Here is a 15,994-nt window from a genome sequence, read left to right on the forward strand (position 1 = left end):
TGATCAACCGTCCCTCTCATGGTCACTGGTCCTGAATGTAACACAGCTTCCCGTCTATAATCTCAGACAAGGCTGATCATAAAGGGGATGCAGAGGTACGTTACAGGGCCCGGAGGGGTACCTCCAAGCATAGTGTCATCATTTTCACTGTGCAGCCCACCAGCACTACCTAGCAAATGATTTTCCATCCCTCTTTCCCCCTTCACCCCCAGTGACCACCCTAACTTCTTGACGGTTTCCCTTTCTTATTGCACATTTCAAGAGTGTGGCTTGCAAGTCCAAAGGGGACTGAGAACACTGTTGGGGCAGGGGACCCTTTCTGTGTATCCACAGGCCTGCAAGGAAGTCTTCAAAGGCAAATTACTCCAGAGTTGAAAATTCAGGGCTGGCAGGAGAAGACAGGTTCAAATTTGCATCTGCTTTTTTTTTTTCTTGCATTGAGAGGAGCAATTTTCAGCTTTAAAAGCCGCCTTTCCCGTGATTAAGCATGGACATCTGAAAGGGAGCTGGCATGAATGAAAATAATCACTGTTTAGAGAAACTATGGAAAGGATGAATCAGTAGAACTAAGTGATCACATCTGCAGCATAGAAGTCCATCCTTTACTGATGTCACAAATCCAGTATGTACAAAAACAGAACCCGAACGGCTGTGATGTCACAGAAGCGGCACTGTGACATCAGAGGAATTGGGAAGCTACATGGCAGGGAGCACCTAGTAGCTGAGACAAATGACAGGGATTCAGGAGACCTGGATTCAAATCTGCTTCTGCCGCTGACAGTGTTTGGCGTTTGCCATAGCAGCGGTTTTGCTGAGAGAAGCAATTTCACATTACGCGGGAGAGCTTTTGATGCAACTTTTTGTTCCGCACTGGTTAGAGGCAGCTTCTCCATTCAAGATTGTTTTTCTCTACAAAATCAGACTGTATCTTTCTACTGAATGATTGATACATTTGTTTCAGCACAAAACCCCGGACGGAGGCGGTTTTGCCGAAATATGGACCGTGTCGAGTCTGTTTAATAAAGTACCTATCTGACCCTCCTACCCCCACCCCCTTCTTGAAGGCTCCTTGTGCTTTTTTGGTGACTTTGCTGACAATGTTTGGACAAGTTGCTTCATTTCCCACTGGGTCCCAGGTACCAATGAGTAGAGCAGTGCTTCTCAACCCAGTCCTTGGGGCACACCTAGTCCCATCAGGTTTTTAGAATATCCACAATGAAAACTCATGCGAGGCAGTGTATGCAAATCTATCTCATGCATATTCATTGTGGATATCTTGAAAACCTGATGGGACTAGGTGTGCCTCAAAGACTGGGTTGAGAAGCACTGACCTAGAGATATGCAGAATCAATGGAATAGAAAAGAATAAAACAGTTAAAAACTTTTTCAGATTAGTTAAACGGTTATTTTCAGTGAAAAAAAAAAAAGAACAGTCAATGTGTAGATGAGTTTGTTTTTGTATTATGATCTGCATTTGTTTTTGATGTGTTTGGTTTTTTTTATGGTTTTGATTATGTTTGTTTTAAGCTGTACACCGTCTAGGACAAAGGGACAGCACAGTTTAGCAATGTTTTAAACAAATCAAATAAATAAGAGCGCTCACTGTACAGGTTGCACAGGTGCCGCACTTACCATGGTTGGTGCAGTTTGCATGCGTCTCATCGCTGTAGTCTCCACAGTCATTGTCCCCGTCACAGGTCCAGTGTTCGGGAATGCAACGGCCACTGTTGCACTTGAACTGTGTGCTGGAGCAGGAGTGGCTGCAGCCCGCCTCATCGCTGTTATCACCACAGTCGTTGTCTGAGAAACAAGGATTTCATGTCACCCAAACTAGGGAGCAAAGCCTGCTACTGCATGGAGCTGTGTCTCCTAAAACCTTTCAGAGGCAAATCCGATAGGGATCAATATTCAGTGGCACTTATCCAGTTAGGAATGGCTCCTATTTGGGTAAGTTGAGGCTATTGGGGCCAGCCATGGCTTTCAGTGGCTTTATCTGGATAATGGCACTGAAAAATTATCCGACACCCCGGCAATATCCAAATACTGCCAGGATGGTCGAGGGGTGGAGCCAGGAGTTAGACTGTTAGTGGTAATATTCAGTCTGCTAACTGGGTTACTATCCAGATGAAGTCAGGACAGCAGAAAGGCTGTTCTAATTTTGTCCAGGTACCAGTCTAAATATCGCCAATACCTGCTTAACTACCCAGAGATTCAGTGCCAGTATCCGGATAACAAACCCGCAGCTGCCGGCATCTAAAAAAAACACCGACCATCACAGGGTGAACATCAGGGGGAAAATACTGCATCTACAGAACATACCCAAGCGCATTAAGGGTACAAGAAACTCATGTTTCTGCTAAAGAAAGGGTGTAATTCAAGGCAATTTTCACAGGATTGTTGGCATAAAAACAGCTGTTCACCTACGGGAAAAGATTAGGTGAAAACTGCCCCCCCCCCCCCCCACCCGCAATAACATGGATAAAAGAACCTGCATGGTCACGTTGCCCAGGACAGGGAGGGGGAGACGCACAGGGCTTGCATTTTTGAAGCCTGCGCATTCTTACCATGGCTGCATTCACAGCTGCTTCAAAACAGATGTAAATGGGTATGAGAAGCATCCTCATTACTGCAACCAGCCCAAGTTTCAACGAGAAATCCTGCAGGCTGTATGAAAATTGCCCTATCTGTTACCTTGCAACTATGGTTTCTTGAAGAAAAGCACTTTTCTCGTTGCTTTCTTCCAATCCTCCCATATTAGAAAACATCTTCTGCTCTTGAAAGGACAATTGCACTATCTGGTTTCTTCACAGCCCTGCTATTCCAGCATTGAGACGTACCCCCCACCCAGTGGCATTCCTGGATATTCCAGTTCTGGGCCAATGAAGCCCAAATGTGTAATGGTTACTTTAAGGGGGGCAATATGTGTACCTAATTATTCAAGAGGAACACACCATCCCCCTCATTCTATAACAGGGCACCTAAGTGCATGTATGATAGCACATTTGCTGTACACAACCATGTGGAAGTGCGAGCTGTGCATGTGGATAAATGCAAGGGGGCGTGAACATGGGCGGAGCTTGGGTAGGACAAAGGCATATCTCCCACTTACATGCACAACTTACAGAATAATGTAAGTTACCCATGTGTCACACTTAAGTGCCCATTTATGCCTGCCACGGACCTGGTGTAAATGGGCGTGCTTAAACATGTGCACATTTCTGCGACTTACACTAGTATTCTAGAACAGAATTTGGATTCACATATACTGTAATAGAATATGAGCTCCCTGTGCTGCATCTGGACACCCAAACTGAGGCACCCAGTTATAGACTCCCCCCCCTCCCCCCCCCCAAAAAAAAAAATATATGCCTTCCCTTTGAGAACTGTCCACAAGTACAAAGCACCAGTAAACAGTGCGCCTGCATTTTGGGCAGGTGACATTTCAATGAAAACCACACAGAGATCTGAAAATCTGATCTCTGTGCATTATATCCTACCTCCTCATAATCTGGATAGAAGCACATGTGGCGTGGAACACCATGCGCACTTTTAACCCTAGAAAGATAATTTACCCAGGGAAAATGACTTTGAAAACTGCCTTCGAAGGGGTAAATTTTATAAAGCATTTTCCTTATATAAAGCAGATTTTACCCATGGAAATGGTTCTTTCAAAACAAATACATGCTTATAAGTACGTGTACTGACAGGAAGTCACACACCTACAGGGAAGATGTGTTTTCTGTTATGTTTCACAAGGTATTTTATGTTCTATACTACTCTATTTTATTCTTTGCACTCCGCTCTACACAAGACTATCTCTACTTCAGGAAGCAGGTGAAAGCTTGGCTCTTCAACCAGGCCTTTAATGGAAGAAGTAACTAACTTGTTAGTCTCACTCACACACACAAAGAGTGACTCGGGCTGCATAGACTGCAGCAGGACATGTTTATCCACTCCTACCCTAGATGAGATAATATTTAACCATCTCTCTGACCTCGTGTGCACCTTTCTTTAAATTAGTCACCCTATTCTCTAATTCTTCTTACTCTCTTGCAAATATATATGTTCCTTATTTTCTAACTCCTCTTATTCTTTTACATATCTACATGTTATTTTCTCTTACTCTCTTACCTATCTATAATTTATGTTCCATCTTTGCTTATACCCTACATTGTCAATCAAAATAGTGCCGTTGTATAAGTCTCTAGTGAGGCCCCATTTAGAGTACTGCGAGCAGTTCTGGAGACCGCACCTACGGAAAGATATAAACAGGATGGAGTCGGTCCAGAGGGCGGCTACAAAATTAGTAAGAGGTCTTGAATGCAAAAATTATAGGGACAGACTTGTGAACCTCAACATGTATACGCTGGAAGAGAGGAGGGAGGGAGGAGACATGATAGAGACGTTTAAATATCTCAAAGGCATTTATGTACAGAAAGAGAGCCTTTTTCAAATGAAGGAGAGCTCTGGAATGACAAAGTTAAGCAGGAATAGGCTTAGGAGTAATCTAAGGAAGTACTATTTCACAGAAAGGGTAGTGGAGGCGTAGAATGGCCTCCCGGTGGCGGTTGTAGAGTTGAGGACTGTTCCAGAATTTAAAAAGGCATGGGATAAGCATGTGAGATCGCTTAGGAACAGGAAGAATTAGGGCTTACAGAGGATGGGCAGACTGGATGGGTCATATGGCCTTTATCTGCCATCATGTTTCTCTGTTTCTAAAACGTTCTATTACGTATTGTGTTGACATTGTATACTTTGTATTATTATTTGAACATTTTTACTACTGTAATTGTCTATTGTTCATTTTATTCTTACTGTATACTGCCTTGAGTGAATTTCTTCAAAAGGCAGTAAATAAATCCTAATAAATAAACAAATATACCAAGTCTTACCTAAAAATAGGTCCTGAAGTGGCTTACATAACCAGACAATAAGATATGTCCCAAAAATAAAGCACTATAAGATCAACAGCTAAATGTCATCCATGGATTTTTGGAATAAGAAAGTCTTAAAATGTTTACGAAATAAGAGATAGGAAGCACAATTTCTGATAAAAACTGGGAGAGCATTCCAAATTGAAACAGCCTTGTAGGAAAATGCCTGTTCCAGTATCTTATTAAAATGAAAGGCTTTAAAAGAAGGGAACTGTAGCGTGGATAATCCAACCTTCCTAAGAGTCAGCTTCCTTGTAAAAATAAACACACCAATGAGAGAAACTTCTCTGGAATGTCACCTTGAAAAATGTTCAAAACAAAGTAAGAAACTTTAAAAGCAATCCTCTCTTGTAATGGGAGCCAATGATGTTTTCTAAAAAGGAGGTGAAACACGCTAAAATTGACATTTTTTTGAACTCATATGGGCTGATGTATTTTCAACTAATTGTAATTTCTTCTACATAGCTGCTGCAACAATCAAGATATGATAACACTATAAATTGAACTAGTATAGCAAAATGGGTTGTATCAAATAATTATTCTTAATTGTGTATGTTTTACTGCAATCTGCCATGAACAGCGGAATGAACGGAATATAAAGGTTTTAAAATAACATATGGGGACATATTGATTTTTCACTCATTCAAAAAGTACAAAGATGGACATGCAATAAAATTGCATGGAAATACCTTTAAAACAAATAGAAGGAAATATTTTTTCACTCAGAAGAATAGTTAAGCTTTGGAACTCGTTTCCGGAGGATGTGGTAAAGTTGGTTATTTATTTATTTATTTAGCACATTTATACCCCACCTTTTCCCACATATGTGCAGGCTCAAAGTGGCTTACAATGTACTGAAAAGGCTATCCTATCGCCAGACCAGTGGTTATTCAAATACAATTAAATTAAATGGGATAGAAGGGACAAGGTAAAAAAAAGAAATAAGGGTAAGAGAAATAGAGTCCAAAATGGTCCATGGATATGTTATTCTGAAGGACTTTAGGTTAGATGTTGAGTCCTTGGAGTAGGCTTTCCAAGATGGGCTTGTCTTAGGTAGCTTCCTTAGGTTAGCGTATCTGGGTTTAAATTAGTATCACTCATTAGTATCGTATCTATGTTAGTTGAATGTTCTAATGCATGCTTATTAGGTGTATCATTAGTACTATGCTAACACTGTATTATATCTCTCATATTTGAATTCCAGTGCTATTAAATGTGTATATTTCTGATACTGTTTCACGGTAGTTCTATTATTAGTTTTCAATTTACTGTTTACAAGTTTACCTCATTTATTGTATTTATGTTTATTCTTGGTTACTTTACTATTGTTATGCTGTTAACTAAATTGTAAGTTTTATGTGAAATGCTGTACACCACCTTGGGTGAATCTTTTCATAAAGGCGGTTAATAAATCCCCCAAAAATAATAAACTAAAAAAAAAAAGGTTTGGGCAAGTTCCTGGAGGAAACGTCCATAGTCTGTTATTGAGATAGACATGGGGGAAGCCACTGCTTGCCCTGGAATTGGTAGTATGGAATGGTGCTACTATTTGGATTGGCCACTGCTAGAAGCAGGATACTGGGCTAGATGGACCATTGGTCTGATGCAGTATGGTTACTCTTATTTTCTTACGTTTCTAGAGACGAAGACAGGGTGGAGCAGAGATGGTGCTGCAAGGTACGGAAGCATTTTATAAAACAGACCACACCCTGAGAGTGGGCTAGATGAACCATTGGTCTGATGCAGTATGGCTATTCTTATTTTCTTATGTTTCTGGAGGCGCAGACAGGGTGGAGCACAGATGTGCTGCAAAGTATGGACGTATTTTATAAAACAGACCTGCACACCCAGAGAGTACTTACAGGTATTTACATCCTTTGAGCAGATGGTGTTTTATAAAGACACATCTATGTTTACTAAGCGGTGCTCTGGGCGCGTTAGCGTTTTTAACGCATGTAAATGGTTTACGAGCGTTAAACGCTAAAGTACCCATAGAAATGTATAGACGCGTTAGAGTTTAACTGTCTTAAATTTCCAGACGCGTTAAAAACGCTAACGTACCTTAGTAAACATACCCCTTAGCCTTTATAAGATATGCATAAAATAGATGCCTTTTTTGGATTTTTCAGAGGCACTCTCTTGTACAATTACCCTCTAAAAGGTCAATTTTATAACATAAATGTGCAGCAATAATGTACACAGCTACAGCAGTTTTTTTAAAAAGGAAATGATGTCATTTCCCTTAGAAAAGAGGGGCTTTTTTTTTTTAAATTTAGCGCCTGATTTGTGAATCGTTGTGGGAAGCTCAGTCTTTGACACGTTTTAAAAGATTGTTAAAGGCTTATTTTTTTAGTTTAGCATTTTCAGTTCCCTTATTTGAGGGCTAGAGGAGAGGGTTTATTAGAATTTCTTTATGATGAGGTGGGTTTAAATGTCTGGCGGTGAATGGCCTAACATATCTGAGACTGTCCTACCTTTTAATGGCGTTCCTTTTTTTGCCTGTTATTTTGCTGAGATCTTGCGATATAAGTGAAGCAGTATAGCAAGTGAAAAACTAACATGCACTTGGTCCTTCAAAAATTACTCAAGCCAAACTACATGGACACAGCTCTGTGTGCACAGAATGGAGCAATGCAGCTACATCATCCTGATGGCTTTTGAGAAAATTTGTGCACATACTTTTTAAAATCCAAAAATGTGTGTAAGTCAAGTCCAAACCCCACCCTCCAAAGTGTCTCTACTCATTATGGGTACAAATTCCTACACAACAGCCTTAAATGTATATTTTTATCCACATATACTCCTGGAAAGTTTTGAAACAAGCCATTTCCATGCACAAACCTGCACTGTATGTGCTTTTAAAATTACCCCCAACCTTAAATGTGTTTATCTTTGTTGCAAACCAAGCTGAGACTCACCAACATGACTTCAGCTTGGCTTTGAGTCAGCATTTTTGTGGAGGTGAAAGACTAAGTCCCCTGTACTCCCAACAGCCCTCCATTCAGAACCTTTACTGCAGGGCAGATAATTAACCTTTCAGCAAAGAAACCACATCAGATATACTGAAGAACCACTATTTTCCATCGTGGCTCGCTGCGAAGGCCGTGACATTTTTTCATATGCAAGTGAGCATGCGCCCCTTGCCTTCACATACATTAAAAGGTAAATTATTTATTAGCAAGAAAATGAACACAAACTGCATAGATCACTACATGCACCACAGTTACAGGATTAGGATCGACTTTCAAAGAAAATAGAAAGCGAATAGAATGAAAAGAATCTCAAGTCATTAAGAGACAACAAGAAGGGTTCTATTTAGCCTCAAGCACTCCCCTGCCCTATATCTTAATGCTGCTATCATGGTGAGTCTCTCCTTTGATTTCCCCCATCTATTAGATGGAACTGTGCAACACCTGTGTCATCTCAAAGCAGCTGCCATGGGCCGTGAGCAGCTTTCACCAATCAGAACTCAAAGGTCACACCAAAATGGCCCTGACTGAGGGCGAGATGTATTAAACTTACTGGGCCAGCAATGTGAGTTTTTAACCAGTCCAAGCCGGATTAGCGAGCAGGGAATCCAGTGATGAATGCATAAAGGGGCTCTGCGGGCTTTTTATCGTTCCTGGCATCAGATATCGGGAATTGCATGCTAATATATTTAATCAGCTTTTTTGTATTCAAGTATGCATTCTAAGGGATGCACAGCCATTCCTAAGCAACGCACTGCAAGGACCACCTACTTTTAGCAAACAAAATTTAATGGGAGGTCTGGAGCAGCCGTAATTTCATCCGAGGTACCTCTTCCTCTCCTGCCCACAGAACATACATACATAAACGTAGTAAACTTAGTAGATGATGGCAGAAAAAGACCTGTACGGTCCATCCAGCCTGCCCAACAAGATAAACTCATATGTGCTACTTTATATGTATACCTGACTTTGATTTGTATCTACCATTTTCAGGGCACAAACCGTAGAAGAAGCACTTTTGTACAAACCCAAGATCTCCAAGAGCACCCCTTAACTCTCCATGTGCTGGGTCAGTTAGGAAGAGCAGTGCCACATTTGCTGGGTGTCGTTTGCTTGGTGGTGCTGGATAAGCATAAGTGGAGCTGGCAGGCAGTGGGAAACATGAGGGAGGCTTGTGATAGGTAGGGTGATGAGCCACGGAGCCTCATTCACGCTGTCCAGGGCACGCACATAGCAACCATGCTTACCAACTGACCGCTTTGTGCATGCCCTGGCGCTTTTCCCTACCAAGCAGCTCGGTAAAAGTCCGTGCTGCTCATCTGCATGCGTTTTATGTAGTAAATTGCCCGCTATTTCCACCTTGGTCATTTTTACTGGGGTGGAAATAGCAGGCGGTTCTTTCCAGGGACATAAGTCGTCACCCCTTGAATGCACAGAAATGAATTAAGAGTCACCAGCTTCAATCTGCAGAGACATATCTGTGCCCTGCACCTAAGACCTCTGGGGCGTTTAAAAAAAAAATACAGCAGATGATGGCTTTGAACAATTTTGCTGGTACACAGTACACAGACAAAAGAGTAAGATCCGCTGGTCACGGTGGAACGATTAAAAACATCCTGCTGAGCCATAGCGCTCTGCAAGTAAGGTTTTCAAGCTGCTATGGAGTTAGACACAGGCTTTTCTACACCATGGGCACCTTAAAAAAAAAATCCAGACTTCTAGTGGCATAAAACAAATAATACAAATTGAAGACTATAAACAGGAACTTGGAGACTGATAGGTGAAAGCTGCATTGTAAGTGGCAGACAAGGCTACTTTGTGATGTCACAATAGCACACGTAACAGCAATAGCATAAGTCTATCAAATCAAATCAAAACTGAAGTGTACATTTGCTCAAACAAGGACCCCCTTTTCCTTTAGGAAACAAGACCAAATATTTTTCAGAAAGTTTTCTGGAGGGATCTATTAAGGGGTCTTTTTCTAGCAGAGGCACACCACTTCAAGGGAAATCATGCATAGAAACTAATCCAGTGATTCTCAACCCAGTACTCAGGACACAACTAGCCAGTCAAGTTTTCAAGATATCCACAATGAATATGCATGAGTTTGCAAGCGCTACCATCATTGTATGCAAACTTCTCATGCAGATTCATTGTGGGTATCCTGAAAACCTGACTGGCTAGGTGTGTATGGAGGACTGGGATTGAGAACCCCTGTTCTAATCTAAAGACAACACTGTGCAGCACAGCAAAGTGTTTGGGGCATGCCGCTTTTGACCACTCAAAGCCTTCGCTATCTTATAGCTAGCTACAGTTTAATACTAGCTCATCACAGCAGTCACACCCAAGCAGCAGCTCAAAACACATTTCTTACATGCTGCCCAGTGCCTCCCAATACAACATGATTGACCCTGAAAGCCAGGCTAGACTGAGAAACACTATCCATCCATGAATATACAAGTACGAACCAGGGGCATAACCAGACTTCGGCGAGAGGGGGGTCCTGAGCCCAAGGTGAGGGGGCACATTTTAGCCCCCCCCCCGCCGCCATTGCCGACACCCCCCACCGCCGCCAGCAACACCAACACCTTTGACCCCCCCCCCCCCCCCCACCGACGACCCTCTCGACCCCCCCGCCCGCCGTCTGCTACTTTTGCTGGCAGGGGACCCCAACCCCCGCCAGCCAAAGTCTTCTTCCTTCGTTTGGTTTCTGAATCTGACGTCCTGCACTCACGGAAACAGAACGAAGCCTTGCGATCTGCAGGGCTTCATTCTGTTTCTGTGAGTCTGACGGACGTCAGACTCAGAAACCAAACGAAGGAAGAAGACTTCAGCTGGCGGGGGTTGGAGTCCCCCGCCAGCAAAGGTAGCAGACGGCAACAGCGGGTTGACGGTGGGTTGGCGGCGGGAGGGGGGGTTGAGAGGGTCGTCGGCAGGGGGGGTCCAGGGCCAAATCTACAGGGGCCCAGGCCCCCATGGCCCCATAGTAGCTACGCCCCTGGTACGAACAAGAGTCCTCAGAAGGAGAAAAGTAGTTAATAAAAAAAACTTGAGAAATGCTGTTGCTCTCCCCTGTGTGCAAATGCCACTTTCTTTAACGCTGTGTAGCTATCACACAAGCTGAACTCCAGAACACCTGGTGCGAGCCAAGCCCCATATTGGGGGAGATTCTATATATGGCGTCTAAAATAATCGGCGCTGAAATCGGTGCTAAGTGTATTCTATAAATGGTGACTAGATTTAGGCACCATATATAGAATACGCTTAGTTGATATTTCAGCGCCTAAATCTAGGCACATTCATTTACACCAAGTAAAACTTGCCGTAAATCCCGATGCGTAGAAATACGCACACTGGGCCATATTCGATAACTATGTGTGTAAATTTGGGAACCCACAAAATGCCCATAACCACGCCCCTTTTTACCTGCACACATTAGAAATCTGCGTTACAGAATACGCTTAGCGAGTTGTGCGTGTAAATTTTAATTAGTGCCAATTAGTGCTCATTATTGCTCGTTAGTGCAGCACGGATCTCTAGGTACATTATATAGAATACAGGGGATTATGGAGACAATGGCATTTTTGTAACACGGATGTTGTCTGCCTCTGAGGACATACAGATATGTATTGTATTACTGATCACCCATGTATGGCACACAAGCTCCCATGACTCTACCATGAAGCAGCCAAAGAGAACTTGTAAACCCATAGCTTCTACAGTCTACAAAATCCTGCTTGCTTGCAAAAAGGTGAAACACTTCATCCGTACTAGGTAAATGTTTTTTTAAGGGTGGTGCATGTTGATCTATGCACTAACCGGTAAGGTACGGACAGTTCATTTCATCTGAGCCATCCCCACAGTCCTTCTCTGAAACACAGAAACACCAACCAAAGACAGGACAATTGGCACAGCGAAAACACAAAATAAAAATAACAACAGACACCATAAAACGCTTGCAAATAACACAAAACCCCGGTACAACAGAATTATATATTCAAAGGAAATATATGCATATATAAAAGAAAAAGCGTGCAATGAATGCACATGTCTGGAGATCGAGGAAGTCAGAAGCAAGTGATTTAATGAGGCAATTAATCTGTGACATCAGAGTGCTAGCCAAGGCTAACGAGTGTAACTAGACATCTATTTCAATTTTCAGGATGCCAAGGCTTTGAAGGCAGAGTGTGGAAACAGGAGAGTTCTCTTATATTCTGGCGTGGCCTAGTGGTTACAGTACCAGTCTTGCAATCCAGAGGTGGCCGGTTCAAATCCCACTGCTGCTCCTTGTGATCTTGGGCAAGTCACTTAACCCTCCATTGCCTCAGGTACAAACTTAGATTGTGAGCCCTCCTGGGACAGAGAAAGATCCAGTGTACCTGGCAACACGGCTGCGCAGGCTTCTGTTTCTGTGAGTCTGACGTCCTGCACGTACGTGCAGGACGTCAGACTCACAGAAACAGAAGCCTGCGCTTGCAGATCAGCAATGATTCTGGAATCCTAAAGAGTGACAAGATTCCATGCAGAATCTCAAAGAGTAGCAACATTCCATGTAGAACCCTAAAGAATAACAAGTGGAGTGGTTAGAGCACCGCTCTTGCAACCCAGAGGTGGCCGGTTCAAATCCCACTGCTGCTCCTTGTGATCTTGGGCAAGTCACTTAACCCTCCATTGCCTCAGGTACAAACTTAGATTGTGAGCCCTCCTGGGACAGAGAAAGATCCAATGTACCTGGCAACACGGCTGCGCAGGCTTCTGTTTCTGTGAGTCTGACGTCCTGCACGTACGTGCAGGACGTCAGACTCACAGAAACAGAAGCCTGCGCTTGCAGATCAGCCATGATTCTGGAATCCTAAAGAGTGACAAGATTCCATGCAGAATCTCAAAGAGTAGCAACATTCCATGTAGAACCCTAAAGAATAACAAGTGGAGTGGTTAGAGCACCGCTCTTGCAACCCAGAGGTGGCCGGTTCAAATCCCACTGCTGCTCCTTGTGATCTTGGGCAAGTCACTTAACCCTCCATTGCCTCAGGTACAAACTTAGATTGTGAGCCCTCCTGGGACAGAGAAAGATCCAGTGTACCTGGCAACACGGCTGCGCAGGCTTCTGTTTCTGTGAGTCTGACGTCCTGCACGTACGTGCAGGACGTCAGACTCACAGAAACAGAAGCCTGCGCTTGCAGATCAGCAATGATTCTGGAATCCTAAAGAGTGACAAGATTCCATGCAGAATCTCAAAGAGTAGCAACATTCCATGTAGAACCCTAAAGAATAACAAGTGGAGTGGTTAGAGCACCGCTCTTGCAACCCAGAGGTGGCCGGTTCAAATCCCACTGCTGCTCCTTGTGATCTTGGGCAAGTCACTTAACCCTCCATTGCCTCAGGTACAAACTTAGATTGTGAGACCTCCTGGGACAGGGAAACACCCAGTGTACCTGAATGTAACTCACCTTGAGCTACTACTAAAAAAAGGTGTAAGCAAAATCTAAATAAATAAATATATGACTACCTTATAAATATAAAAATAAATATATGACTACCTCGGCTTTGTCCCAAAAGCAACCAGTTTCAGGATATGAAACTGTGTTAAAGGTCCTTAGCATTATTTACCACAAAAAATAGAACATTCCGGAACTCCCCTCTGGAGATGAAATCAGTTGTTTCTGATGGTAGAGGAGATACATAGACATCTACTACTACTAATTAACATTTCTAGAGCGCTACTAGGGTTATGCAGCGCTGTACAAATTAACAAAGAAGGACGGTCCCTGCTCAAAGGAGCTTACAATATAAGGGAAAGAGGTCATCTGAGTTTTGACCTCGGAGGAGTTCTGCCCCAAAACTAGTGAAGGGAAGAACAGTGGCTCAATTCTGCACTATCATGTTTGAAGACTTCGAGCATCACCACGTATGCTTTTGGACTGAGCTTAAACTCCTTGATCTGTCCAGGTCTGGGTCAGTTGAGTACACTTCACATGGGGAAGCCAAAACCCTAAAATCCAGTGTTCCAAGTAGTATTGTGAAGAGTGTAGAGACTCCAGAAAATTCCAGTTGTAGTCAAAGGCCAGAAGTAAAAGACCAGATAAGAAGTCAGTGGAGATTATGCTAGAGAAAGGAAAGGACTTTCCTACTAAGCCAGTATCTGTTACTGACAGGACTGGCAAATACGTAGAACTGCATATTCTGTTGTACGTTCTCTGAATATCAAAGGTAAAGGTATTATTTAAATTCCAAATCAATATTCATGTATATCTTAAACATAAAAATTGCTTTTATGGGGTATTATAATCAAACCGCTATAGATATGCTAAAACACAGCTACTCTAGCGTACGATTTAATCAATTACCCCACATTTCATTTAGGTTTTAATGTATAACAAGAAAGCAAATTGAAAACTCAGTTAAGTACACCTATCATAGAAAATCTCGTCCCAATGCCAGCGTTTTGACACTAACATGCCTGCCTCAAGGGAGCTTTTCAGCATCAGAAAATGTTTCACAGGTGTCTTATTTTTCCACATCAAAAATGGCTGTATATGAATATTGATTTTGGATCCGATTTAGAATTTATATAATACCTGCTCCTTTGAGATTCTGAGTTATGTACAGATTAGGTGTTTCGTCACATCATTTTAATATTGTTTGTACATACTTCTCTCCCATCTATCTCTAAAATGAGAAATCTTTGGGGAATATCACTCCAGTGTGCTACGTTTCAGCTGGGAGGTTAACTGGAGTTAAACAAGTGTGAGACCCCCATCCACTGGGTCCTAGACATTTTCTCCCCTCCCCCCCCCCAAAAGGACAAGAGCATTTGAAGTTTTGCTAACCAAATCAGAGACCCTTTGCTGAAGCAGACCGGCTGCTTCAACTTCAGATAGTTTGCTATGTGTCTATGGTGCACATAGCACTCCTTCTCCCTCCCCTACCTCAGTAACACTACCAGAGAGATTTTTTTTCTCTCACTCTGGAATCTAGTGCAAGCTATTCTGTAATTATCAAGGGAGCTAGAGGGGTGGCTTGGCCACACTTTTGCCAGGGCAGATGCACAGACGGGTCAGTAAAGATTCCTGCTAACAAGCAGATCTAAGAACAGTTTACCAACTCCACCACAGCTGGTCAGAATCAGCAGCACCAAAACCTGTGTTTGAAAACTAGACATTTTGCAACAGAAACATCTGTCTCTGATGCTTTACTCACACCTCCCCACCTAGGAACTGTTAATTAAACCTAATTAAAAGCATGAAGCAGAGAGGCCATGGTGTTTAAGAAATGTAAATGGGGGGAGGAGGTTGGTGTAAAGAAAGTGGAATATGAGGCTTTGCGAGCATTACCATCCTCCACCCTCCAAACCCACCTTCTCATGCCGCTCCCTGCCTACAATTCCATAAAACAAGTCTTTTTCAAAGCAGCCCTGGATGGTGGCCAGTTCTAAAAACTCTTTTAACAGGTCAAAGTCTGCAACTTGCCATAACAAGTTGAAAATGTGCCACCCTTTTGTCTCTGTGCCTTGATGCCTCATTGTCAAAGTAATAGATATTTGGCCTTTTCTACTCACGCATAAACACACCTTTTTACCCTATGTATCTAGGAGCAGTCACGTTTATGGAAAGATTTCAGATTTTCGTAATGTGCTGCAGATGTGTTGACTGACTGGGCTGGATGAGACGAGGCTTCAGAAAACTTCCTGCTACCACAAGTCAGGGTACAGACTTCAAGCAGCAATGAGATTTCATCTATGTGCCTCGGTTTAAGTATTTCTAGTGGTCTTACTCGTAAGTCTCCTTTACATTCAACCATAGGTTTGGCATCTTTTGTAAGGCTTCTACACTGAACGTAGAAATCTAGCAGAGGCAGCAAACGAGGACTGTAAAGGCTCATCTACACTGCTCCACTTTCTGGTGCAGTGCTACGAACTTCAGCTGATCATGGTCTTTCCCTTCACTTCACTTCTTCGATAAAGCAGTGTGATGCTGCGTTAGTCCGTTTGAATGCACAGAATAAAAGTCAACAAAGGATCTATTAAGGTGATTTAATGATGATGCTTTTGTTCCACTTGACCTACACTGTTCTAAGCGGCTAACAAAATAT

At 42.7% G+C, this 15,994-nt stretch overlaps 1 protein-coding gene across 1 annotated transcript in view; it reads right to left on the reverse strand.

Annotated features, from left to right (window-relative positions):
• LRP1 (LDL receptor related protein 1) overlaps positions 1-15,994 on the reverse strand; it is a 612,781-nt gene that overhangs the window by 293,761 nt on the left and 303,026 nt on the right. Inside the window, exon 20 of the mRNA XM_030196646.1 lies at positions 1,633-1,800. Coding sequence (XP_030052506.1) covers positions 1,633-1,800 — 168 coding nt within the window. The remainder of the gene's footprint in view (positions 1-1,632; positions 1,801-15,994) is intronic.

Source organism: Microcaecilia unicolor, chromosome 3 (assembly GCF_901765095.1).
Source record: "Microcaecilia unicolor chromosome 3, aMicUni1.1, whole genome shotgun sequence".
NCBI lineage: Eukaryota > Metazoa > Chordata > Amphibia > Gymnophiona > Siphonopidae > Microcaecilia > Microcaecilia unicolor.